General features: G+C 43.7%; 2 protein-coding genes across 5 annotated transcripts in view; both read right to left on the reverse strand.

The window, feature by feature from the left end:
• Positions 1 to 3537: 3537 nt before the first annotated feature.
• Positions 3538 to 16932, reverse strand: YWHAB (tyrosine 3-monooxygenase/tryptophan 5-monooxygenase activation protein beta). 2 transcript variants are annotated; one of them, XM_071760335.1, is made up of 7 exons: positions 16809 to 16918; positions 12345 to 13354; positions 8768 to 9068; positions 8146 to 8269; positions 7011 to 7174; positions 5901 to 5996; positions 3538 to 5438 (listed from the first exon to the last, which is right to left on the reverse strand). In XM_071760335.1, the coding sequence occupies exons 3-7, from the start codon at positions 9059 to 9061 to the stop codon at positions 5382 to 5384; spliced, it is 735 nt and encodes a 244-aa protein (XP_071616436.1). In that variant the 5' UTR covers positions 9062 to 9068; positions 12345 to 13354; positions 16809 to 16918; the 3' UTR covers positions 3538 to 5381. The 2 variants fall into 2 exon arrangements, with proteins under 2 accessions (XP_071616436.1, XP_071616434.1); XM_071760333.1 differs by lacking the exon at positions 12345 to 13354 and having other exon boundaries at positions 16809 to 16932.
• Positions 16933 to 23272: 6340 nt separating this feature from the next.
• The window catches only part of DHX35 (DEAH-box helicase 35), a 29631-nt gene continuing 25377 nt past the window's right edge, over positions 23273 to 27526 (reverse strand). For all 3 annotated transcript variants that reach the window (XM_071759524.1, XM_071759523.1, XM_071759522.1), the window contains one exon: positions 23273 to 25042. In XM_071759524.1, the coding sequence (XP_071615625.1) occupies positions 24998 to 25042 (45 nt within the window). In that variant the 3' untranslated portion in view covers positions 23273 to 24997. The remainder of the gene's footprint in view (positions 25043 to 27526) is intronic.

Here is a 27526-nt window from a genome sequence, read left to right on the forward strand (position 1 = left end):
GGTCAGCTACAAAGCTCAGCTGGGGAAGAACACAGGGCCAAGGCTGCAAAGTGAAGATTTCAGATCACATGCAGCAGTCATGGGCCCACACTAAGGCTGGCCCCAAATAGAGCAGCGCAATCTGTGCCCTTCCCCCCAGAAATGGTAGGGTTGGAAATCCCCCAAGGATGCTGCAGTTCCCAGATTTTTCATGGACATTTCAACACTGGTGCAAAAGCCCAACTGGGTCACCCTGCAAATCACAGCCCTGGCACCCCCAGGGATCAGCCAGAGGGACACAACACATGCACACAGCCATTTGTTCCCTTCAGTGCTCAGGCCTCAGAATTCTAGAAACAGAATTCTACTCCTCAGAAGCTAAACAGCCCTTCCCCATCAGAGACTTCCATTTGAATTCCTCCTAGTCAGAGAATTCCTCCCTCAGCCAGAGCAGACCCAAGGAGTTGAGAGCAGCTGCCCACGAGCAGCCCTGCAGCCTGCACTGCTGCAGCCAGTGCTCCCAGGAGGCATCTCCATCCCCCACATGGCAAACACAGGATTTTAGCCATCCCTTCCAAAAGAAACAAGCTGCAGATTGCTGACAAGGCCCCCAAAGCTGGAAAAGTAGATGCTCAGCCTCACGCTTTATTCAGTTGGGTGTAAAGTTGTGTGTGAAGAGGCCAGTGGCTGCTCCAGCATCCCAGGGTGCTCCCTCGGAAAACACAAGTGAAGCTCCTGCCCTGAAAAGCTAGGACCACTTTTGGAGCTCTTCCCTTACAGCCCAAAAGACCTCAGACACATATTAAGACACCTTACAGATGGCCAAAAGAAACACACACGCGTAGGAGAGGGGCAACAAGCCACAGGCAAGGCACTACCCCGGGTGGGATACGGAGAAGCGACCCCGGCTCCACCCGGCAGCCCTGCACACGCAGCCGAGAGGTACCTTCCAAGGACCTCTCAGCAATGCTGAGAGCAGAACCAACACAGGCCGGGAGAACAAACGCGACAGAGAGCGAGGGAAAGGAGTTAAGAGAGGAGAGGACCAAGCCAGAGCTGCGAGGACCAAGAAGCAGCAAAGCGGGAAGGCAGCAGAAAGGAGATGCTGCCCCAGCCCCACCGGCCGGAGCAAAGGGGCTGAACACACACATCCCCCCAGGGAGGGTCAGCACACACAGGACCCCCCAGAGCCAGGGCGGAACGGCAGCAGGGAGAGCTGCTCGGCTCTCTCCGCCCGACCCCACTCCACCAGCGAGGATCCTCGCCCCGCACTCACACCCAGGGCTCCGCCGGGCAGCAGGACGCAGCTGCGGCTACCGGCACCGGCTGCCTCTTGGCCCCGGGGGTGGGACGGGCCCTCCCCGCGACCCCTCCCCGCCCTCCGCCAGCTGCGGCACCGCCCCGAGCACGGCTGGGCAGCGGGACCCCCCGCAGCCCCACGGAGACCCCCGGGAGCCCCAGCCCCGCGGCGATGGGCAGAGACAGCAGCCACAGCTCGGAATTTTTGCACAATGAAGGGGGATGGAGTGTGTGTGGGGTGTCAGCCGCCCTTGCTCCCCGTGTCTCTGCTCATAACCCGGGGGTGAGGGTGCTGAGTTTGCCCTTGAGCAGGGCCAGCAGTTGTTAACCCTGGGGGTCTCGCCCACAGGAAAAAAAGCACAGGTGGTTTTAGGAAACCACCTGCAAGTTCTGGCGGGTAATTCCCTGGCGTTAGGAAAAGCGGGCAGGAGCCGGTAAAGTGCACGCAGCTGGGTCTGAATCCCCCATCATCATCATCAAGTACTTGGGCGCTGCCAAACTCCACAGCGAATTCCCTCCACGCCCGTCTGAGAGCCACGGGATAAAGATCCTGCCGTCACATCTGGTCTGGATGACATGTGGGTGTTGTAAGGTCACCTTCATCCACAGAGATCCCCCCCCGGGCTGTGCTGGACGTCAGCCCTGACGAGGACTGAGGATTTTCCATCAAACACCTGACTGTGCAGCTGAAACGCTGGATGAAAAGCACCAGGAGGAAGCAGGCAGGGCAGTGCCACAGCAGCTTCCCCAGCACCACAGTGTTTGGGGGTGTGCTGGACCTGGGCCACCAGCATCTCCATGCATCACCCAGACCCCTTCCTCACACCAGACCCCCTCCCTCTGCTTCCATGGTTTTAAGCGGGGAAGCTAATGCAGCAGGACAAGTGTTTCATGTCGACTTCCACTGAACAGGTTTGCTGCGTTTCCTGCAGAGGGCGATTCCTCTGCTCCCATGGAGCCCAGGAGACACCATCCTGCTCCAGACACCACACAGCACCACACTTTAAAACAGAACTAACCCAAGCGAGGTGGCTCAGCTCCATCCCACCCCTTCCCTACTCGGAAGGGTCAGCTGCAGCATGGGATAGGGTGAAACCTTACATTCCCAAAAGCCTTCTAGCAGTTTCCCACACTGAACTGTCTCACACAGAGGTCAGATGAGCATCAGTGCCAGGAACAAAGCCACAGCAGAAACAATTAGATCAGTTCAGGCAGGTAGTCTACACCCAGGCTCTTGTTGTGGCTGGGCCAGCGGGAGTGCCCTTTCCCAAGAAGACAGAATTACTTCAAAACTCATAGAAGTCCCTGAAACTATGACTGCTGCAAACAAGTCTTCTAGACTCCTTACTTTCCCCAAAAGAAAACAGTAAGGATGGGAGTTTTTATCTGAAAGTACTGAGATGGGACAAGTGCCCTATGAACAGGAGCATTTAGCAGGACTTGAGTTTTCTTCTTGGAGCTGACATGTTCTCAGCATGAGTCAGGCTGAGAGTTGGCACACACTATAAAACCATTCAGGAGTGCACAGCTATGACTCTAAAGGCTGAAGAAATGACCAAGTAGCACTAAGTGCAAATACAGAGGGATCACCATGTAAAGCCATGGCACAAGACAAACCAGTGATGATCAGCAGCTTGTTAGATTTTGGCCAGACACCTTTGCAGCTCACTCAGAAGCTGGGTGACATTATCCACAGGGCACAGTTCTGTATCATCTCATGGCAGGAGGGAGAGAGGCTCTGAGAGCAGGAAGGGCATTTACTTCAGCCCTGACTGACCCCTCTCCATCCCTTCAAATACTGTTTGCAGAAGAGATCTCCACCTGCACTCCCAGTAGGGCTCTGGAACAGCAGCAGTTGAGAAGAGTGGAGTTAGAGCTAACCCTGTGTTCACAAGTGGGCATTTAAAAGATTCCCTAAGGAAAAAAGCTTTAAATGTAACCAACAGACTTTTCTCATGTAAGGTGTGTTCAATGATACAATGATTCATCAGGAGTTAAATATTTATAGTTGCATTTCTTCAAGTTCTGCAATGACAATATATTTAAAGTATGACCTCAACAAAAATGAAGAGAACCAGTGTTCTCTACTATAAAACTGGGAGGGTGTGTGTGAAAGTCTCTACAAAGGAATGAGTAATTACTAGGAAGCCATCAATCTTCTCACACAAACCAAGATCCGAGCATTTAATAGAAGTGGTGATTTTACTACCACAAGTTTTCCTTGCCACTAGCACAGCAAAGATAACAGACGCAACCAACTGATAAAATTTTTTTTTATTATTCACTTTTGAATTCTTTTACACTTTCCTGATTATTTTGTGTAAGGTGAAACTAGAACTGTTTAAAAGACATACACAAATCTAGTACATCAATAACCAGGTATTTCTTTTTGCTATACTATTCTCACAACCACGTGTGTGCTAGGCAATATAACCGTCACAGAAGCAAACTTTAGGCAGAATACTGGTCAGTAAAAACAAAGCGAAAAGAGCTACCAGATATACAGACAGGCTCGGTTCCACATTCACTACTGCATTTATCAAGCGCCAAGTATTAACTGCACAATTTGTTCAGCTAGTAGAGGGGAGTTTTAAAATCAGTGCATGAAATTCTCTTCAGCAGACAGATGGACAGACAAACAGATGGATCCTATAGCTAAGTGGAATGTGAAGGTAGGGGGATGATTCCGCGGGACTGACAGGTGACTATTCCTAATCTTTTCCACTGTATTATTCACGCAACTCTTAGTAATTTTTTTTTTTTAATGGGACATGTCTGAAACATAACCAGGTGAGGACGTTTGGAGCTCAAATATTACAAGCGTTACAAATGAGTTGGTCTGCATTCCAGTACAATAAATGGGGAATCCTGAATATTTGAGCCAGTTCCTGGTGCTATCAAAAAAAAATGGCAGATGAGAGCTGAAGACTGCAGCAGTACTGGCAGCTCTCAAACATCCAAGAAAGAAACCTGTCCTAGAGCAGACTCAGGTTTCACCCACCATCCTGACATCACACAAAATTAAAGAAAGGATGATGTGTATGTGGGAGTCCAGAACTGCTTTAATGGAGTTTAAACAGTCGAGAGGGTCAGGGATGAACAGAGTCCAAAGGGAGAAAAATTTCTATAAACTGTACTTAAAGATGGCTCAGTGGATTACTTAAAGAAGCTTTCAGGATAAATCCAAAATGGGAATACCATGGAGATTTTGATTCACCCAAGAGTAAAGTAATGCAAAAGTGGCAGATCACTTCATGGTATCATCCAAACTAATAAGGCCATTCAAAAAATTGAATCTTCTCCTATTGCAAGTCCATGGTAGTGAACAAAGAATTCTCACTACTACTACCTAAGGTATAGTCAGGTATGTTATTGCTGTGGGAAGGGGCTTAGTCATGCACGTCCTATGAGCATGAAAGCACTTTTAGAAGTCAAATCCCAGTTATCTGCCAGTGTAAAGAGTTTGGAATTCAAGCTGCTAACTCCCCCATTAGCCTCCTCCCCAAAACAAACCCCATGCCCAGAAAGACAGGACTGACAAAGTGAGCTTTTGACTGAAAGCGGTGCCTCAGACTTGGTTACAAATGTCTACAGAGTGTGCCTGTTAAACTAACTCATAGCAGTGTTACAAACTGGAATGCCATACATCAGATTGTTTTCCTTCCATGCCCCAGTGTCACAATAGAATCTCTATAACTTTCTGTACAACTTTACAACAGAATTGTACTTCGACTATTTTGGTGCCAAATTAAGCTTGCCAGAGTTACACAACTGATGTCTACTTTTCTACCAGTAAGAGTTTTGTAAAGTCAATTGCAATCACAAAACCCATAATCACAGTGTTCAGTTAAAAATATAAACACGGTAATCATAACTGTAAATGTTCAGAATAGGAAAGTTGGGAATGCCATTAGAGTAACCGACCTCCGCTTTAAGGACACAAAACATCAACCAACTGTTTTTGTTTTTTTTTCACCCCACAGACAGTTTTTGCTACGTTGAGGTTGTGAAAGTCAATGTACTATTCTTTTTGCTTGTCGCACAAAGGGATATATGTGTAGGATACAGGGTGACATTGAACACAGAGTGAAGCGTGACAGCCGTTAGTTCTCTCCCTCCCCAGCATCCCCTTCGTCTCCCTGGTTTTCCGACGTCCATAGCTGTAAGAAAATGCAAGCACATGTTTATACTGAAAGCATCCAGTAAAAGAAAATTGTGCAGGAAAGGCACAGCACAGTTAGAAGTACCACGCAATTTTCTCAGCTTAGAACAACACAGAACGAAACAGTAAGGATTAATGAGCAAGAAACAGGCAGAGGATTACAAGTCAAAAGCCATCAGAAGTTTGCAAGCTCAACACAAAGACAAGCTGGATGTTGACAAGACACAAACTGGCCTTTCTGTTACAAAAAAAGCTTACTTTGTTCCAACAATTAATAAGTGATTTTTGCTTTAAACAAGCAAATCTAACTGGTCTGGTTACAAAAAGCAGGGCAGTTAAGGCATGCAGTTAATGCCTCAGAAAAGGCTTCAAATGACACAGATCTACTTAGATCTTCAGATGTTGAGGCCCACTCAGCAGCCAAAAGTGGCAGCACGCAGAGCAGCCCCCTGATACTTACAGTGAGGTTGTCCCTAAGCAGCTGCATGATGAGAGTGCTGTCTTTGTAAGACTCTTCATTCAGCGTGTCCAGCTCTGCTATCGCTTCATCAAATGCCTGAAAACATTCAAGACAGCACTTTCACAACTCTTTCTCCCCAAATTCACTTCTGCTTACACAGACCTTACAAATTAGCTGCATTACTACTCAAATTCTGTAACAAAAGCTTCCAGTGATTTTCTTTTCCACCAAGTGAAGAAATGTAGACCAAAGTGAGCACCAAGTCTTTATAGACAACCAGTAAGAAAACAGAAGTTTTCAAGGGTGTCCAGATAAAAGCCCAGAACAACTTTAGTACCAAGCCAATACCAAGTCCTGAAGAGGCAAACACGCTGTCCTACTGGAGAATGATTCACACAGCTTGAGGTCAGGTGTAACAACACTAGAAAGCAACACTTGCATTAAAGATGATGTCCTCACTGGTCTACATAGGCACTGAAAGACACAAGGTGCCACTACACCAATGTATTGCAGAGAAGACAATGGATGCAAGGTAAGGGCTTTTTTTGACAAGGGGGTGGGAGGTTTTGGGTTTCTTTTCAAAACAGCATAGGAAATCTGGGATGTTTCACTCAATATTACTAAGGCCAGACTTCCAGTAGATCCGTTGTACATGAAAGCTTATGCTGAAAGTCTCAGAGCTGAGAGCCATGAGTAAGTGCTATTTCTTTATTCAGGTTTCAAACAGATGTAATCACATTAACTGAAAAAAACCCAACAGGAACAGCAGTTTTACACAGCAAAACATGACTTGTTACAAAGCATTATTAAAGCACATAATAAGAACACAAATGCCATTCACCTAGTGCCATATTATTCATGTTACCACCAGGTAACTCTCAGATGCCAGAAGCTCCATTTAGAAGGCTCTAACCATATTTTAAGGAGAAAGCTAAGACAAAAATTACCAGCTGACTTACCTGAAAATATGCTATGATGACAATACGTTGAAGATAACAGTGTTTTAAAGGAATTTAATACTATAAATCAGTAATCTAAAAAGTGCTATTGCAACCATGTAATAACCTCCTTAGCCTCCACAAAAATGGGTAATATGAAGAGTCTGCTTACCGTCTTTGCCAGATTACAGGCTTTTTCAGGAGAATTTAGTATCTCATAGTAGAAGACAGAGAAATTTAGAGCCAAACCAAGTCGAATGGGGTGTGTTGGCTGCATCTCTTTCTTGCTAATTTCAAATGCCTCCTGGTAAGCTTGCTGAGAGTTTGCTACCGTTGCTGCAAGAAGTAATTACAGTCATATTAATGCACAGTACATCACCATACCTCATGGGGGAAGTTATTATACCTTGGTCTAGACTATTGTGCCACCAGAAATTTATACAATTACATATGCACAAACACGTATTCCAGTGTTTTTAGATGAAACTATTAAGGCAGAAATATTTGCTCAGATAAAGCTCTGAGCTCTGGAAATTAAATTCAACATTTTAAAGAGTCTGAAAATGAAATTTATTCAAAATAAATTCCAGTTTGTATGCATTTAAGCTCTACCTAAGTCAAAAAAAGTACTGTGATTAAGCATTTGCTTCCAACTTAGCTAAAGAAGTATTAGTATTCAATAATAAATCCAGAGAAAACCGTATGGGGAAGAGGAATTATTTACACTACCTATTCAAACTGAAGGAAACATTTGGCATGGAGGTCATGAACTTTATATTTCAGTTTGGGGTTTCAGAGGAAAGACAACAGCTCCAGAATGGACTGAAACTAAGTGTGAAACTAAATCAGACACACATCAGGAATTCAGGCACTGTGCATCATTGCCTTAACAGTCAGGATTAACTGGCTTAAGACCTGGTAACCCAGTATCCTAGATTGCACCCAGAAAGCTTGGCATCAGTGAAGACTTGTGAGCTAAGTTATTATTTTAAAAAGGAGATGATAGGAACAAAGCATTTTCCACAAGAAAAAACATACATTCTCCAGGAAAATATTTTACACTGCCAAATATCAGTCAGAGGTCAAGGGCTGCAAGCAGAGTTTAATTGATTTGATGAACATCTGTCAATCACTTCTAATAATTTCAGTGAAATCTTTCCCTAAAAGTGACTTGCACCTCTCTTCAATATTACAAAGCAGAAGCAAAAAGAAATAAATCTTCCTGTTAGGGGAAAAGAACACAGTTATTTTTTTATGCTTTATTCTGCTCAGTCCCCAGCAGCATGAGAGATTTAATCTCTACTTACTTTGCTTATTGTCCCCAGATGCCACCTCTGAGAGGTATCTGTAGTAATCACCTTTCATTTTCAAATAGAAGACCTTGCTTTCTGGCTGCGTGGCGTTGACAATAAGGTACTTATCCAGGAGTTCCTGAGAAAAGAAACATTAATTTTATTTCCCCTCCGAGTCATCAAAATAACACCTGAAGCAAAGCACAAAAATTTCTGTGCTGAGGCTGTCCCCAGTTCACTCAAGCAGAACCTACTGACTATCAGCTTTAGGACTGCAAAGATTTTCCTTGAAATACGCTGATATAAACTTATGTCCCCAACCAAGCTCACAAACAGCAGGAGATCACATTAGCACAAGTCAAGCCAACTGTTTCCTGGTGACCCCTAGCCAGCAGCTATGGATTTTCAACATGGCCTGGTTTGCTTTTTTCTATTAAAAAAAAAAAAAAGGCCATTTCATAACAAATTCCCAAAGAAACCAACTAGATGACTTAAGAATTGGACCCAAGCATGCGGCTATGTGGAATTACTCCCCTACTGAAGTGCTGAAGTGTCTCCAGCCCTACTAAAATTCCTTAAGCCTCCCTGAAGAATGCTGCAGCACTATCTTCTGTTATTTTTGCTGCTGGATAATTACCAGAACATCATTGCAGATATCTTGCAATTCAGCCTCGATTTTCTCACGATACTCTTTTCCCATCTGCTGTTTCTTCTCATTCCTCTCTGTTTTCTGTTCAATGCTGGAAATGACACGCCAGGAAGAGCGACGGGCACCCACCACGTTCTTGTAGGCAACTGAGAGGAGGTTCCTTTCTTCATTGGACAGTTCATGTCCTTGCTCAGTGACCGCCTTCATAGCAGCAGCCATGTCATCATAACGTTCAGCCTGTTCAGCCAGTTTGGCTTTCTGTACCAACTCACTTTTATCCATGGCTCTCCTGTAATTAGTAAGGAACAAAAACAGAGAAAAACGTCTCTTGACTGTCTGCACGGCACAAGTTCATTCTGAAGGGTGAAGCAGAACACACAGTCACTAGGAAGTGGGAAATTTAACAACTTTAAGAAAGAAACGTGAAGGGTTTATTTTTTAAAAATTGACTTTTTTTGCCAAATATGTGTTATTTCCCTTGTATATGAATAATCACAGTCCTGAAGATATGTAACGATTATTCTTCAAAAATGCAGCAAAATTCATATTGGCATTAAGCCCATCACAAATATGCTCCTTAGGTAAGTCTCTCCCCTTCCCACAACCCAGCCTGGAAGACAATGCATCTTCTAACCCCAAGCCCACAGTTTTTGGTTGTTTATTTAGGCATTTTTGTTTTGTTTCCCCCCTACCATCAGAAAACAACAATTACTCAAGAGCATCGGAGCACTGGACAGCTCCTCCTGACAATGAAGATTTTTTGACCACTGCAGGAGATGTTTCTGTGGGATTAAACAAACTGTACCCAGTCCATCAAGCTGTAGTTGTTGACAGCTTTGGGAAGTACATTTATACTGTTCTGTCAAAATCGTTTTTTTGGTTTTTTTGGTTTTTTTAATATATATATATCAATGTACTTATAATGGACACAGCTAGAGTGGCTGCAGTCTCAGATTTTCAAGACCTTTCAACTGACACTGATGTTCACAGAAACTGAATGGGACAAGGCCCACATGATGGCTCACTGCAAAACTAACTGCTTATATGGAAACAACTTTTTTACCCTTTTTGCTAATGCAGTTTAGCAACTGAAGGCAACAAAATCACATCACATGACCACAAGGCCCCTGAAGAGCTTAAGTAATGAAAAATGAAGTAAGGAACATCAATGAGGTAGCTTGAGTATTGCTCACTTCTACAGGGTTTTATCTACATGATAAAATTAACATGTAGTTAGCTTGGCTGTTGAGCTACCAACCCTATACTCAGCTACCTAGAGACAGTCTCACAGGAGAAATTAAACAAGTTTCTTTGCCTTTCTCAAAGTAAGTGGACCTCAAACTCCCACATGTCCCAAATTCATCTGTAAAATTTCTGCAGGTGCATAGGCTCACTTTCAGACAGACACAAAACTACTGCTCCTGTCAGTACAGAGCAATCATGTTCCTCTCCTGCTCCCTAAAGTATAATCAGGTCCCTCTCTGTCCAGATGAGAGGTTTTCAGGCTAAGTCCTAACAATCTGAAGTAGTTCTAGAAGAACAATATTTTTATAACAAGAACAGTAAGATCTCAATTGTTTTTCACAGGTTTCTGCTCATCAGACAAGCTTTTACAGCCCCATTAGAAAGAAGCAAAAATTAAAAGTGATTGCTATAGAACTTTCCCTCACTCTCTCTCCTTTGAAATGCTCTGGATAATGTCTCACACACACTGCTCAGGTTGTTTTAAACCAAGTGCCACCTAGCACACCATTATACAGGGAAACCAGTCCCCTACACAAACTCCTCAACCAGGACAATGAGATGCAGACCCAAATTCCCATCCTGTGTACGAGCAGTCTCAGAGTTTCCTACTGCCAAGGACAGAATCCTAACTACAGAATTATTTTGGAATATTCCTTCCAGCTGAAGATACTATACTTTTCAAAAAATAAAATAAAAAATCACCCAAGATATCAAGTGAAACATCGTTACTTCACATCAAAGCTCCTGAAGTAAACCCAGCAACCAAGTGTCCTACCTGCTATACATTTGCAAGTCACAGTCCTGCCTGCATTTGATCTTTTGCACATCTAGCCTGACACACCCATCCTTGTAGGCTACGTAATGCTAAAACCAGCCTGCTGGAGAGAGACCTCTTGCAGACTTGATAGTAAAGCTGGGTTGCAGTTCAGCTCCATTTCAAACTCTTGTGTTTAAACTAGTAGATTCTGGCTCCTTTTAAAAAAGGTAATTCACAGCCTTTGGATTAAAGCCCTCAACAAGAGACTGTGGGCAGCAGTGTGACAGTTTCTTGCAAGGCATGATTAATTTGGCTGTCTTTCCCAAGAGGCTTTTACCATGGGGATGTGCTACACTGTCATTGCCTTCTGCAGGCTTGTTAAAAGGATGGCTCCTGAGGATGGAAAGGGATAAGTGGAATTTGTGATGTGCATTTTCTCTCCCAACACTGAGGCATCCCATGGTACCAAAGCACAACAAGTGTAAGGAAATCATCAGACCATTTACCACTGAGAGAACCCACCCCACTTTTCACTGCTGAGTCTATCAGGCTTTGTGAACCATTCCCTTCACTCAGCACTCAGTTTAGACCAAGTGCTTAATGCAGAAGTCATTTGTATGTGGCCTTTCCCTGCCCACCCACTAAAATCTGAATGTGAACAAAGTACACCTGAGGAATGCTTTTTAAGTTACAAGGGCCAACTTTAAATAACAGGACATTTAAAAAAAAAAACAGTTTTAGAGCCATTCAGTACCCTCACAGCCTGCACAGCTTCTGGAATAATTTCTATTGCAACCATCTTATCTTTTCTCCTTCTGATGGAATGTATTATGTAGAAAAAGTCTGCTTGTTGAAGTCCAGAGGCAAGTAGCTCCAACAGAGAGTTTACATTTTGCCGTTGAAAGGTCAGTTTTATCTTTGAACTGCACTTTGCCAATAGTAGCCTAATTTGCAGATAAGTCATCCATGCAGAATTCCGTTTACAAACAAGACAGAGTTTAGTTTAGAAATGGTGCAGCGTTTGTTTTATCAAGCTCACTGACATATTTATCTTTAGATGCAAGTCAATGAGTTCATATAAGGACACATGAAGAAAATCACAGAGGGAACAGCAAGGACATAAAGACCTAGTGGATAAGAGACATGTAGAGCACACATGCTATACAGGCAAAATACCAGCACAAAGCATTAGAATGTTGTTTCTCCTCAAGCATCTTTCTTCAGTAAGGTAACTAATTTGTGCACATCTTAAATGCAAATCAAACTTGTTACTGAAGAAAGAGTTCCTCAGAACTTTGCTGGCTTAGTTTTGACATAAAAACTCTATATATAGGGGATTGAGTTGTTCAGTTAATTCATTTTACTCTTTGTACTGTTAGTAGCTTTGCTGTGAAACACAAGGTACTATTCAATGACATGGATTTAACAGAATGTAAATGCATTAAGAAAAATCATTGCCCACAACAAAATCTCTGCAATCAACAGAAAGCCTATCACTGCTTTGTTCATAGGGTGCTGCATAAAGGAACACTTAAAATCCTTACTTGGTTCTCCATTGCTTACCTTGTTAGAAGCCTGGAGAGAGCTTTGCAGAGCTATGCTGGCTTGAGCTCCAAAAGAGGGAAGTGTTTGCCAGAGGGAAAAAAGATACAAGGAAAGGAGTGATGTTTGAAAAGGCAAAGAAGCAACTATCAGTTTTAACTGCTGCCTCCCATAGAGGAGATGAAAGCCACACTCTAACAATGGATCTGTGTGCCACAGTCTTAAACAAGCAAAGCCTACAGCTAAAAATATTCCTAGGCCACAAACAGAAGCCATCTAACAATTACCTGCAGCTAGGAGCAAAACACAGAGGTGACAAACAGGAGGCCAACAGGAATGATCTATTCTAGCACTAATGAAGCCATGCCATGTAGGCAAGGGGGAAAGAGGAAAGATGGAAAAAGGAGCAGGGACGTGCAGACCACAGCCATGGAGGAGTCCTGACAGTTGCTTGTTCTAAGCAGAAGATTCTCATATTAGATGCATGAATACATTTCAAATTCTTAAGACTCTTTTCTTAAGAATCTGTCAAACCACAACTTAGCAGCACTCCAAAATGAAGTGGCTGGACACAAGTTAGAATAAGGAATGCCAACCACTAGCCAGCAGTTGTAGCCAGCAGTACCAGCTGCCAGAAATTTGAATCAGCCTAAATTCCCCACTCAAAATATAATTGTTCTTGTTTTATTTTTTTTAATCTTCCACACAGCCAAAGTTCTTTCAATCTCTCTTACAAATGCAGAACAGCATGTATACAGGTACTAGAAGTTACAACTGCTTACTTCCTGACCCAGAAAAGCCTTACACCTGCATAGGTGAGACTCTGAATCATATACAAAGCATCAAAGGCAGAGGTCAGATCCAGCCAAACACATCAGTCTGGAACTGTCTTGCTGCTTTCAGTGGGAGATGCTGTAAGAAGAGCATGGTGTGACCATCCTGGGAGCAGCACCTGAAGGCAGTATGCTCACAGAACTTCCCAGAGCAGAGAGATGGACACACAGAACTGGAGGGTTACATCTCAGTAACAGCTGAGGAGTAAAACATACAGATAATGTTCTTCAGAAAAGTGCAGGAGCTCAAGGACAACTACATCTTACTGCTCAGCAGTTACGACATCTGCTTCATAGCTTTTATTGTTTCCAATCCGAATGAGCTGCTTAGAACAAAGCCAGAGCAGATCAGAAGTAACTGTTTAAAAGTTTGCAGAAATCAAATGAAAACTGACACTGAAAAAATCTGGCTTATATAACATATTGAACTGATGAGACAATACTAATAAGCCTACGTTGGCCTGAAGTCTGTTGCTCTGGATGACCTGTTCTTCTGATGCTAATTAAGTAATTGATTTTTGTGTACTGTTTTTCTCTTTATAGCAAGCATTAGAATCTATCAGACAAAGACTTCCATTTTGTAAAATAAAATAAAATAATAATAAAAAAAAACTGGTGAGAAAGCAGTGTGGTTACTGGTTTGACATACAGATCCCTAATGAGTCCACCAGAGATGCAGGTTAACAGACCTGCATGTTTCTCTGTCAGAAATGAATATACAGCCAGATTTGGTGAAATGGGATGCAATCACACTTCTCAGTCCCTAGCTCTGTAATTCCACTTAAATTTTATCAGGAAAAGCAGCAGATTGGTACACAATTTGTGGTCCAATCTTCCAACAATATGTGAACATACCTTATTTGGTTTCTGGACAAGCAATTTGTTCCAACATTAAACATTCACAGGAGGTAAGTGGTATTTCAAATTACAGCTCTATAATTACACAGAGTAAGAGCTTTGGAGATGCTATTTCTAAAACAAATGGAAAATCCTTCTCCACAATTCAGGTACAAAGATGCTGACACAAGTATCTGTGTGATGTTTATGGCATTCACTGTAAAGTAGTCACCACTCCCAGTAGAGATCCTTGATAGGAAAGGAATCTGCTCTCTTTTAGCAGAGAGCAGGACACCTTTCTTGCTTTACACAGTATAAGGCATTTGACTTCAGTCAGTTGTGTTCCTCTGTTTTGGCTCCCTCAAAGGCTACTGTTAAATAACTGACTAGAAATGAACATAAATAGTAAGATCCCAACAGTGAGATCTTCCACAACTGTCAAGAGGTTAGGTAAATTAATTAATTCAGTAAAATGTACTGCAAACATAGTGAGGGAAAAAGGAAAATTACTTCATAGTGATTTCCCATAGTGATATTTCTGCTGACCTTGTGCAGCATGTAACTTTTGCCTTGTTTGTTATCAATTAACCTTATCCTCTGGACTTCAGCTCAAACCTTCATGCAAATGTTCAGATAAAATTAATATTCTATAATGTCACAACTTAACATGCTCTGGCCATCTTCTGCCAACATTACTTGTTGCTTCCTAAAATTGACCAATGTAATTTTTAAGTGACATTCAGTGGTTTTCAGTCTCCACAGACAACGATGACATTTCTTTGACAAGTTCCAGTAGCATTTAGGGATACTGATATTATATGGAGAACTTAAATTTAGCCACTGCAGTCTTTGTTCTTCTTGATGTCATAGGGAAAGCACTGCACTGCTACATTCCTACTGCACTTCACACAGGACAGCTGCAGGTGGAGACAAGCACAGTTCCAAAGCACAACATACTTACACAGTAACACCTTTTTGTTCCAGCTAGCAGAATTGGGTTTGGCTCGAGTCCAGGTGGAAATAGTGAGTTATCCCAAAAAAAATCTTCCCCCCGGCATGAAGCTCATGCCAAACTCATGTGTTCATATCACAGGTTAATGGCTTTTGTTAATAATAAACCCAGAGTATTTATATTACAGGGTGGGGCAAAAAGCATGGCCATATAAAACACCCCACTATAACGCCCAGTCTTACTGGGATATATTGGGATACTAAACAGATTGGACTGCTAGCTTTTGACCTCATTATTCAAATCACTATTTACTTAACTCCTCATCTGAGTTTATCCACATGCAGCACAAAGAGCTGCATACTGGCAAAAGCCTGCTCAGGGAAAAAAAAATATAAAAAAAGACTCAAAATGAAAATAGCAGAGATCAGAACACGCGGTACTGACATAATGAGGTTGAGAAAACTGCACCAGGCCCATCTGTGCAACGAGTCTATCACTTCATTGGTACCAATTTAATAAACAAATTATTAGACAGGGTATATTTTTACAATCCTTTAATATAAAGAATGAAAAAGGCACTATTACTCTCACTCGTTTCCTTTTCTAGACCATTTTATGTGTCACTAATATTTTAAAAGAAAAGCAAGCTGTTCTTTTCATAAAGAAGTATTAAAATTTCTGGCTGAGGTGTCCTGCAGCAGAGAACGTGTTCCTAGAGCCACTGAAGTTACAAAACCTCACAAATGTTCTCACACTCTTTGATATTTTTATGTAGGAATTTAGCTTTGATGGTGCTGCAGGATGTGCAATTTGTTTTCCTACCACCAAAAAAAGTTATTTTACGTATCAGAAAGAAACGTAGCTGAAAGCAACTGATTTATTTTGTGATCTTGGCATTAGAGGCATTTTTGCTCCCATATGCTAACACAGTGGCCCTATGCCACTGACAAATGATCATCCCAATTAACACCTGATCATCCATACCTCAAATAAAACTATGGTTGTTACATTGGAGTTACTGCCCAGCCTTTTTGTAGACTGAAGCTGGCCTGAGGCAGCCTTCTTTCCATCTGGAGTCCTCCCTAAATGCATCTCTATTCCCAAACGGACACAAATGATCAAAACTTGAAGGTAACAATAAAATTATTTGTTTCCTTCTAAAGCGTTCACGACACTGCAGTGATGGCCTTTTCCTATGTGAGCAGGCTCGTACCAACCAGCACAGAAACGGCACCTCCCCTCTCCCGCTGAATGGGCCCAAAGCTCCTGGTCTACGGAAGCTGCAAGGACACCCCAACCCCTCTCCTGATGTGTGGCCGCGAACGTCGGAGCCTGCGGCAAGATGAGGTCTGTGACCCTGGCTCCCTATCCCTCCTCCCCGGCCGGGCAGGGGAGCCCCAGGCCGCCACGGCCCGCTCGGTACAGGTGTGCATGGCCGGCCTCGCCCCCCGGGACCAGTGACTCACTCGGGGCGGGGCAGGGCCGGGCGTTGGGGAGGGGGGGGGCGGGCAGACGGCACCGCCCGCCCGGGTTTGGCAGCGGCAGCCGCGGGAGGGTCACACCGTTATTCGGAAAGGGCAGGACCCGCCGCCCACCCTCCGCGCTAGGACCCTCCCGCAGCGCTCCCAAGGAAGCCCCCGTGGCCTCCGACGCTTCTCCCCGCCGCGGGGCTGCGCCGGCCCGGCCTGAGGGGAGGAGCAGGCCCGGCCAGAGGGGAGGCGGGGGGGCAGGCCGGGGAGGCCTCTCCCGCACACCCCGCGGGCGCCAGCGGGGCCGGAGCGGCCCAACCCAAGCAATGAGGGAAAACAAAAGGGGGGAGCCCGGGCAGCGGGCGGATCCGGCGGTCGTGCCCGGGACCCTCACCTGTCGGGGCGGCGGCACCGCGGCCTGGATCCCGGCGGTCGAGGCGAGTGGGAGCGCGGCGGCCGCTCGGCGCACGCACACACACCCTGCGGCGCTGCGGACCCCGCTTCCGGCCTCGCCGACACTCCCCTTCCGGCGCCAGGGGGCGCCCCCGCCCCTCCCGCCTCCCCATTGGGCCGCCGGGAGCCAGCCGGCTCGTGGTTGCTATAGCGACGGACGGGGGGAGCTGAGCCCCTCCCGCCCCGCGCACGCCGTTGCCCTTTGCCTGAGTCCCCTCAGCTCCCTTAGTCCCCTCGGCCCCTCATCCCCTGAGCCCCCGCAGCCCCTCAGTCCCCCCCAGTCCTCTCAGTCTCCTCCATGCCCTCAGTCCCCTCAGTCCCTTCAGCTCCCTCACTCCCCTCAGCCCACTCACTCCTCTCAGCAAAGTCTTGTGGCTTTTTTTATTATTTTTTTTTTATTATTGGTTGGAAACAGAAGTGCTGAGGTACTAACAGGCTGACTCCTTACCTCTGCTGTCAGAGTGATTCCAAAAAATGTTTATCAATATGGTGATAGGCGCTTTATAAATATAAATACAAATATAAATATAAGTATAAATATAAATATAAATAAATATAAAATTGTGTGTTTATTTTATATTTACATTTCATATATATTTTTTATATATTTATATTTCAGTCCCTTCAGCTCCCTCACTCCCCTGAGCCCCCTCAGACCCTCAGCCTCTTCAGTCCCCTCATCCCCTCAAGTCCCTTCAGCCCCACCAGTCCCTTCAGCTCCCTCACTTCCCTCAGCCCCCTCAATCTCCTCCATCCCCTCCCTCCTCTCAGCTCCCTCACTCCCCTCAGCCACCTCTGCCCCCTCAGTCCCATCAATCCCCTTAGTCCCCTCAATCCCCTCAGTACCTTCTGCTCCCTCACTCCCCTCAGCCCCCTCAGTCTCCTCCATCCCCTCAGTCTTCTTCGTCCCCTTGGTCCCTTCTGCCCCCTCACTCCCCTCTGTCTCCTCAGCCCCTCATCCCCTGAGCACCCGCAGCCCTTCAGTCCCCTCAGTCTCCTCCATCCCCTCAGTCCTTTCTGCTCCCTCACTACCCTCAGTCTCCTCAGCCCCTCATCCCCTGAGCCCCCACAGGCCCTCAGTCCATTCTCCTCCATCCTCTCAGTCCCTTCAGCCCCCTCACTCCCTGCAGCCCCCCAGTCCCTCAGCCCCCTCACTCCCCTCAGCCCCTTGTCCCCTGAGCCCCCGCAGCCCCTCAGTCCCCCCAGTCTCCTCCATCCCACCAGTCCCCTCAGTCTCTTCAGCCACCACCACCGCCCCCCCACAGGCAGCCAGAAGCTCCCACCCTTTCCCAGAGAAGGTCCCTGACCTCAACACCTGAGGCAATGGTGCTCGGGGAGGCCGAGGCCTGTCAGACCCTGCCCGCTGTGTAGACTCACCCAGCATGAGGCCTGCAGCTTCTGCCACACCTTGGCACCCTGTAGGCTCTGAACTCTTTGTCTCGTCAGAAAGCGTTTCACACACGTAGGGAAAGCCCTGGCGTGTGTGTGGTCAATGCCATGCTCCATGAAGGGGTGGGGTGGGTGTCTAGGGGAGGGGTGCTCTGACTTCTCCAGCAACAAACACACAGCTTTTTTTGTTTTCTTGCTGTTTCTCACTACTGTTCGCTGGCTGAACCTCTCAATAAGGGACACCTCAGACCACAGACAGCGGTTACTGTTCTGTGCACCCTTACATGAAATGCTTTGAATTGCAAAATCACCTTTAAACACTTGGTAGTGGTTCCTCCCTCCAATTTAATTTGTATGTTGTCACTGAAAACCAAGATCTTTATCAGTTAGATAAGCTTTATGCAATAGCAATAAATTACATTTATGAGCAAAATAGAATTTTGGGGGGATGAGGAAAAGTCAAGTTTGGTCTCCAAGAAGGAATTTAAGGAAAAGGCTTCAATTTTACAATGGCTGTAGTGCTTTTGGATAAGAAGTGGGTGAACACACAACTTCCCTGCCTTCCAAGTCTCAAGTTTATAGCAGCACCACTTGTCAAAGCATTATTACCAGGGCTGAAAGGCACTCTGCTCAATTAGAGCATCCTGGAGCCCAATTTTCTCTTATACTTCCAGATACAGTTGTGGTCCTGTCAAAGTCACTGTCAGATTCCTTCTTGGTGATGGAAGAACTTCGTTAGTTTCCTGCTTAGTCTCAATCCAAAGGTTAATTACTTTGGAAAGTCAGGAAGATAATTGCTTGGCACGCAGAAGTTGTCTTAAGCTGCAAAAAACTTAAGCTGCAAACTGATTCAGCTGATCAGTTGTTGTAATCTCTCCGTCTTGTTCTTTCCTAGGCTAAGCTTGTTTTTTCCCCCTGATCTTCTCCATCACCCCTATTTTCCCTGCTTCCATCTGGACTGTTTCCAGTGTTCTGGCCGAGGCCTCGGGAGTGCTGAATCATGGCAGAATTAATTGTATTCAGCATTCCTTCCCTGTATCTCCCCACACAATACCTGGTTTGTAGAGGTGTTCTGTCACCATTTATTTGTTTAATCGCCTGCTGTACTTCCCTCAACCTTCTCACCTCACTGCCTGCCCTTCCTTATCACTGCCCATCTTGTCACAGCTCAGGCCTCCTACTTTCAGTTTTCTTCATGCTGCTTCTCAAATTTATCCAGATCAAATTCCACCGCCTCTGAAGAAGCAATCCTCAGCTGGTGTTTTTGGACCATGAATTTGCCATCACACTATGCAGGTAGAGCAGTTCAGCATTGTGTAGTCACAGAGGTGAAAATGCCACCTCCTGCTCTTACAGACCGTGCTGCTGCTCTTTCGGCAGGGTCCCTCTTGGGCCAGAGGGCACTGAGACAGCCGTGTTAATGATGCAGTTCATTCCTTCCTGAGCTCTCCTGATCCTGGGGTCTTCTTTGTCCTCTTATGCTTGGCTTGGTGGGAAAGGTTAAGCCATGCATCCTGCAATTTCTTCAGTCACAGAAGGGTGAACGCTGGAATTAACACCAACCTCAGCTCTGAAGCATGTTGCAACAGGAGCAAAATTTTCCAAATCTCATCTTTCAGAGGAAGTGCAGATCAGCATGAGGTGGCTCAAAGGATCTGAGACAGGAGATCCAAACCTCTGTGAAAGAACAGCTTTTATCTTGATCCATGAATGAACAAGCCCAACATAGAGACCAACCTGCCTGGTTCTCCAGTAGAAAACACACTGCTCTCTCAGGTTTTCCCAAAGAGACACATTTCAGGAAAATCAGCAGGAAGAGTTTTAAATCAAATTTAGCCCTAGCAAATGGTCAGGTTATCCCTGTTGTTGCACTGGGGAGGGCAGAACAGCTGTGTTCAGAGCGTGTGCCCCAGGTGAGTTTCAGGTGGGCACAGAGAAAAACTGCAGTGAGGGAAATTACAGAATTCTGCTCTGGAAAAGGAGACAGCCCATGGTGGAGATGCAGTCCCCTCGTTAGAGGAGTGGTTTATTGTAAGAGCTGTGAGACCCGTGCTCTCCCCAGGCTACACGTTATACTTCACCTTTAGGAGAAGCCTCTCTGTAGGCAACTGAGGTGTCCAAGGATGGTTTGTTCCTGTCTTTTGCAACCGCTTTTGCTACAGAGAGAGGGTTTCAGTCTTCAAAATACTTTCCTAGCATTGTTCACTATGTGTTGCTAATAGTTAAAAGAAGCAGAACAACCTGCAAAGAGGGCTGGGACTGCTTCCTCTGCAAGCTGCAACACTGGAGTTGTTCCCAGCAGATGGCACAAGTGCTTGAGCTGCTGCGAGTGCTGCTCTCAACAGCAAACTGCTTGTCCTCAGGTGTCCGGCTTCTCGCACAAGAAAAGTGAACCTGAGATTTGTAGCAAAATATTGTATTGACAGCGATAAACTTCCATTCAGAAATAAAATCATGATGAGTTGCTCAATTTTTGTAATTTTTTCCCGGTCATTTTTGTTACAGCAATGGCTCTAAGATGCTGTGGATACCAGAAGCAAACAGTTGATGGCACTGCAGGATCACTGTCCCTTCAGTTGATGTCTCCCTGGCTAACCAGCAGTCTTTCTCGAAATGGAAACTGTTACACTTTCGTGCTCTAGGAAAAACACACAAAATGTAATTGTTACCTACTAAGTGTATTTTGTTTCTTATTTCTTCTCTTACTTCTTTTCATTATCCTCTTCTCTATGTATGAGAGTCTAGCGCCTGGACACTTCAGTTGTTCTAGAGCTGGATCTCACAGGTCACTAAATAAATGCATTATTGGGTGATGGATCCCAAATGGAATGAGCACAGTGGCTTCTGGCAGTGTCCTGGCTGCCCTGCTGGATCTGGTGCCTGGGATGTCCAGCACAGGTCTGGTCAGAATTTCACCACTTGTCTGTGCTGGTTGTGGTGCTGCATTGAACTGCACATGATGCAAGGAAGAAGGAGGCTTGTAGGGAGCAGCACAGACCACAGAAAAGGAAAACAATCATTTATTTTCATGAATATTTTTGTTATAGGAAATAAATAAATAAATAAACCAACAAGGGACGAATTTCTACGTTGTCTGTCTTGTGTTTTCTCTGTAGATAAACTGCTTGTGACATTACAGGCAGCAAAGATGAAGTTAAAACAAGAATTAGATTAGTTAGGATTAAATTTACACCCAAACAGGGGTCAGAGAGAAACATCTTGCACAGAATAGAACATTAGCATTATTATTAACTTTAATTAAAGCAAGATTTATAGCAAAGAGCAGCAGGTTTTCCTGATGGTCCCTGCCAACTAAATGCTAGACTAAATAATACTTTGTTTGGGAATCTTTCAGTTCTTCCTTCTATCCAAGGAATGCAAGTGGTTTAGTACAGCTTTCTCACTCAATGAAATCTGGACTGCAGTCAAAGGGCTATTTTAATTTGGAGGTGTTTAGAGGTCTGAAGGTGACTTGAGAGAACAAAGGTAAGACCATAATTGCAAAGTAATAAAGCAGCATAAAAGAAGCACCTGTGAGCACATGAAAACATAAACAGTATGAATACTTAAATAGTATGAAATAGTATGATGGGAAACATGGGTAGAACAAATGTCTTGGATGGGATAGAAATTCAGTTCCAGCAATGCAATTTTAGCAGTACTGTCCCAAAGAGATAATGCTATTTCTAAAGAAAAGCACTAAACCCTGGGTCATGAATTAAACTCAGGTAATTTATGTTTGGCTTATAAATAGTGGCAGTGCTAAAAAAAAAAAAAAAAGAAGCAGAAATTGAACAGAATATATTGCTTTAAATTTTGTAGCCATTGAGACCTGTAGAGATGGCATGTACATCTGATCATCTGATGCCAGAAAATGCTTTAAAAAAAAAAAAATAAAGGCAAGATACCCATAGCCCTTCACAGCTACCAACACAAGGACCTTAAGGAAATCTGTTGCAACCCACTCAGTATGGCTCCATAACTCCATACAAATGGGCCTGGCAAAAAAATGCAAGGAGCGACCACTGAAAACTTTTGCTGGCCCTAACCCTACATGGAACCCTACCCACAGCACCACCAGCAATCAGTCTGTGGGTTTGCTTTAGTAGGAAAACCTTGGATATACAACCCCTGTGCGGCCACTCTCTCATGAGGGAAAACACCACAAGCACTGCCCTATGACTTCAGCTTTTCCTCCTCCATATTAACTTGACATTAATGGATTGTCAATTCACATGAAGTAAATTTGTCTCCTTGCCAGTGGCAGCACGGATTCTATTTCAAGCAGCATCTTGATTCAGTAGCTTAAAGCTTTTAACTTCATTCTCTAAAAGCCAGGTTTAAGATCCTTGAAGCGTTTTACAAACTCCAGACAAGAATCTTCAAATGACTCCAGCCTCCCCCACACCAGCACACAGACTGTTTATGCAGCAGAGAGCCAACAACAAGGCACGGTTGCCCATCTTCTTAATCAGTTATTTAAAGCATAATGCTATGTACAAATCTAGCAGAGGGCTGTAGACCACAATTTTACAAAGTAAAGATAGGATCCACATTTCTGAGGCAAGCACTGCTTTCTAAAGGTATTTATCTGGATACCTAAGCCACTTATTCTCAGCCTGCATCTCTAGTATCAAGTCCCCCTGTTCTGTGTCTGCATCTCTGACAACACCTCAAGAGTTTGCAAAGCTGCTGAAGAGACAAATCTCAAATCCTGGTTTTGTTTACAAAGACACATTGCAGTCATTCTTAAAAAAGTGCAATTGCTTGCAGCATGTTACAAACTTTGCACATCCCTGGGTTGTGAACTCGACAGGAGTCACAATCTTTCCAAGAGAAAACTGTGCAGTTGTACAGCCAGGTAAGGAACATCTGGAGAACAGGATTCTTCAGAACCACCTGAAATTCCCAAAATTGCCAAACGAAGTAGCCATCCCCTGACAGCCCAGCACAACTCACACCAGCACAGCACAATCACACAGCACACTGGGAAATCACACACCACTCAGGCTGAAGTGATGCATTGCCAAGCTCCCTTGATTCAATGGTTTTATTTTTCTTAAGAATATTCCTAGAGAACAGAGAGACACAGACATTTTATACGTCTCCATATTAATTTCTTTCTCTGATCCTTTAAGAGAAAAGAAACCCTGCAAATTTAATATATTTAGTTAGTGTCAACAATACTCTCAGCTCTGGCTAGGAGACAGTCCCTGCCCCAAAGAGCTCCCACTCTAAGAGAGAAATATTAGAGAGAAATACAAAGGTGAGGTTCACAGGGAAGACAACAAGGAAGGTGACACAGTTTGTCATGCTGCTGGTGCCCTACATGGAGACTGGTACATCTTTTTGTGCTGTCTGGCAGTCAGAATGTAGACACTGAATAGACCACACATTGCACATGACAGAACATGTTCTCTCTGCAGGTGTTTGGAACAGAGAAGGTAAAGAAGCTCTCAGGAAAGTTTTCAAGGCAGTCCTGTGACGAGGAAGGCATTTGTCCCATATAGATATTTTTGCCTATTTACATCCTTATTTTTTAAGAAGAAAAAAAAAAATTACAGTTAACGTGCCAAAAACACATTCATCAAATCAGTTGACTTACAAAAATAAAATTTTCAAACGATGTATTTCTAAAATAAATATCAATAGGGTTGGAAAAAAATAAATACATGTATCCAAGCTATCTTGTTAAAACACAAAAAGGTACAGTTCCTTACTGAGCAGAAGCCAGAGTCCTGATTAAAGCAGCAACTGCTCAGAGCACCCTTCTCTTACAGTAACATGTGAGGCAGACTCCCAAGCAGCAAAGAACAGATCCCTATTATTAAATTATAGAACAGTCTTTGCTGAATGACAGAGGCTAAAAAACAGTCTTCCATGATATACTCCTGCCCTTCTGGTATTTCCAAGCAGAGAGGCTTAGGTCTTTCCTCTTCTTAGGAAAAAAACCAAACCAAACAGAAATCATGTCTCATCTGTGAATTTGACTGTTGGCAAAAATGGGTGTATAGTCCCCTGATTGAGCCAAAAATTAATCCTTCTTAAAAATACTGAGCTAACCTTCCTCCCTCTCCCCAAACAGCAGCTCTCACACATGGAAACAAGACATTTTAATATAATGCTACCTACAGAGGGACTGTTACAGCAAAGGGAGCTGGGAGCAGCTCAACCTCAGGCAGGAGATTTCTACTGCTTGGGAGCACAAGCTGCACCAATTTGGGATGGTCCAACATGAAATCAATGTTTCCATGGCAGCACCTTGGATTTCAAGGGCTAGTTCATTGCCCTGAGCTCCCACTGTCAGGAGTCAGTGGCAGTTTGGCCAGTAGTAGTCACAGTGCTCTAGGTAACAGGAGGCAGGGTACCCTATTCCCCACTCTCATAAGGCAGCCATACCACTGCAGGAGATCAGGTTCCTTCTCAAAGGTTTCAGGGTTTTTTTGTGGTCCTGTATGTCTCCCCTTACTTTTTAAATTGCTTTTCTACCTATTTAAAAAGAGTAACATGCCCAGATGAACAACAGTGGTCAAGTAGGCAAAGAATAAAATGTCCATGATGCAAGCTCTACAATAGGTTTACAGTGTACTGGTCATGCATAAACCTCTAGAGATCCTGGCAGGCATTTAAACATTCAAGTTGATGTAAGATCAAATTGCTAATGAACAGACTGCTGAATGGACTGTAGCCAGCTTGAAATCACTGGTAGGTTCTGCATCTGATGCCACAAGTCATGACAAATCACTGGTCATCTACTTTAGCCCTTTTTGCTTTCAAGGAAAGATGCTGCAAGAAAAGAAAAGAAAAGAAAAATTGCTTAGCATATACACAACTAGAAAAATGTTTAACTAGAATGCTTTCAATCATTAATCCCCAATTAAATAAATTCTTATACAAAGACCACCCTTCCCAGCATCTGGCTGATACTGATAAAGACAAAACAAACCTATGAAAGGGAAAAATCATGAAGTGTCTTTCTGGCCTGATATAAAATATCACCTTCTAGTATTTCCATACTAATATTTCCATACTAATATTTCTGCAAGTGTGAAAACAATTCCCCACTGGAACCAAGTTTGCAGCATGTAAAAATGCACAGAAAGATACACGTGTGCTCCCAGCACTACATTTGCACAAACACAAGGAGTACATATATGAGGTACAAGGTTTTAACAATTCAGCTGCAGTTGCATCAGACCTTTGAACCTTAAAGGCCTACAAAATTGGAATGAAAACAGGAAGGAAGTCCTGTAAAATTTGGAATGAGACATAATTAAGTGAGGACATGATCAACCTGTAGAAGAACACCTTTTAGCATAGAATCCTATTCAGTTGTAATTTGTTCTTGACTTGATACAGGAATAAAATTCTCATATTTCTAGAATCTCTGATGAGCACAAAAATGTACCCTTCAATAGAAAAAGGGTCTATTAGCATAAATGTGTGTTTTTCAATGTTTTGCTTATTCAAACTTTACATCTATAATTCAAAACTTTACACAAAAGGAATATTTCTATTTTGTAAACATTTCACAAAGTCATCCAAGCCTTTGGCTGATAAGGATAACTGACCAAACATGAAAAGAAATTGTCCTCAAAACCAGCACTATCCTCCAAAGCTTCCATTTATTTTAGGATGAAAGCAATGCTTAGGTCATTCTGCAAACTGAGTTCATCTCAAAAGGTTGGCAATGGTAAAAATTAGGTTCTGCTATAATTTCACAGAATATCTACAACAGTAGTAGTACTGGCTTGAAAAACACCTTCTCTCAGTCTGGTAGGTGCTAGACACTACTACAACCAGACAAGTCATCTTCACTTACAAAAAGCAATTTGAGTTTTGCCTGAGCAAGTCAATGAGTCACATTCCCCAACACCATCAACCTAAAGGAAAACCTCACCCCAAAGCTGAGCCTGTGGTAAATTCATATCAGAAGGGGATGCTGCATGTGTATGGTTTGTTGCAACATGTCAATATGTGAGTCAAAGGAGTAATTACTCCAGGAGCAGATGTGATACAACTGGATCACTGGCTCATCTGTTCTTACACCATCCTTGCAGAACAGCAGCTAAAGACTTAAGGGTCTGCCCTGCAGGGGGTATTACTGCCTTTGCCAAATGTGCTATAGAAAAAAAGGCAGAAAATATGCAGCTACTCTGCATTTATAGATAGGAAGCATCTGGATAACTGAGATGAATTATCCAAGTTCAACATTTAAAAAAAACCAAAACAGTTTCTCAAGTCCATTACATGAACAGATGCCAGTGCTGCTCTACACTAACCACAGAGGTGTATCCTTAGTGCTTGTAACAGTGCTTATTTATTTTTAAAAAACAAAAGCACAACAAATAAACAAACAAACAGAAGAAAAAAAAAGAAGGGAAAATAAAAAACCAGATTCTCAGAAAAGTCAAATCCTGCAGCAGATCTATAAATCAGACACTGCTGTTTTTGAACATGCTGCACATTTGCATGAGCAGATCCCTTGCTTTGTACAGGTCTGATAAGCAAGTGCATTTTCTCATTCAGTAATTTGAAATACTTCACTAATTTAGGATAAAAAGCTCAGTAGTTATTAATCTCCCGTGGGAAATTCACATGCAAGATCAATTTGGTAATCTTGCCTGTACAGTATTAACATGCAATGTGGTATCAACAGCTCCATTGTAATTAACATTTAAATAATAGACAATGCCAATCCAGTTCTCAGAATGACCAGTGAGTAGACTGAGAGATTCACAGGGGACAGAGTTGATAAAGCATGGTGGCAACAATTAAAAGACATAAAGCAAAGGCTTGTACATCACACAAAACAGAATTTTCAGTAAAGGTTTGCACAAGTAGCAGCTGTTCTGTGCCATTCCAAGTCTGAACAGATCAGAGCTGATTTTTTTATTTTTTTTTCAAATTAAACAAATAATGCTTACAAAAGGGTTTGGAATTTGCACAAACATTTGCAAAGCATGCAAAGACTGCTCTAAAATTACTGTGCATAGTGTGACCACTGCCTAGCTATGGGGCTGCTCAGAGAAAAGCTCATTAAGTGCCTATATTACAGTGTAAAATGGCTGAAGGCCTCATTTACTGATACACTATTTTGTAACTTTGAAATCATGGCTGTTGGCTGGGTAATAGGGAAAAAGCTTCCATGCAAACTATTACCCCCTTTCCCTACATTAAAACCAGTACAATGAACAAAAGCAAATTCATTTTTTTTTACCATTAGACAGACAACAAAGCATAAACACTTTAAAAAGTTCAGATACAAGA

Source organism: Heliangelus exortis, chromosome 16 (assembly GCF_036169615.1).
Source record: "Heliangelus exortis chromosome 16, bHelExo1.hap1, whole genome shotgun sequence".
Lineage (NCBI taxonomy): Eukaryota > Metazoa > Chordata > Aves > Apodiformes > Trochilidae > Heliangelus > Heliangelus exortis.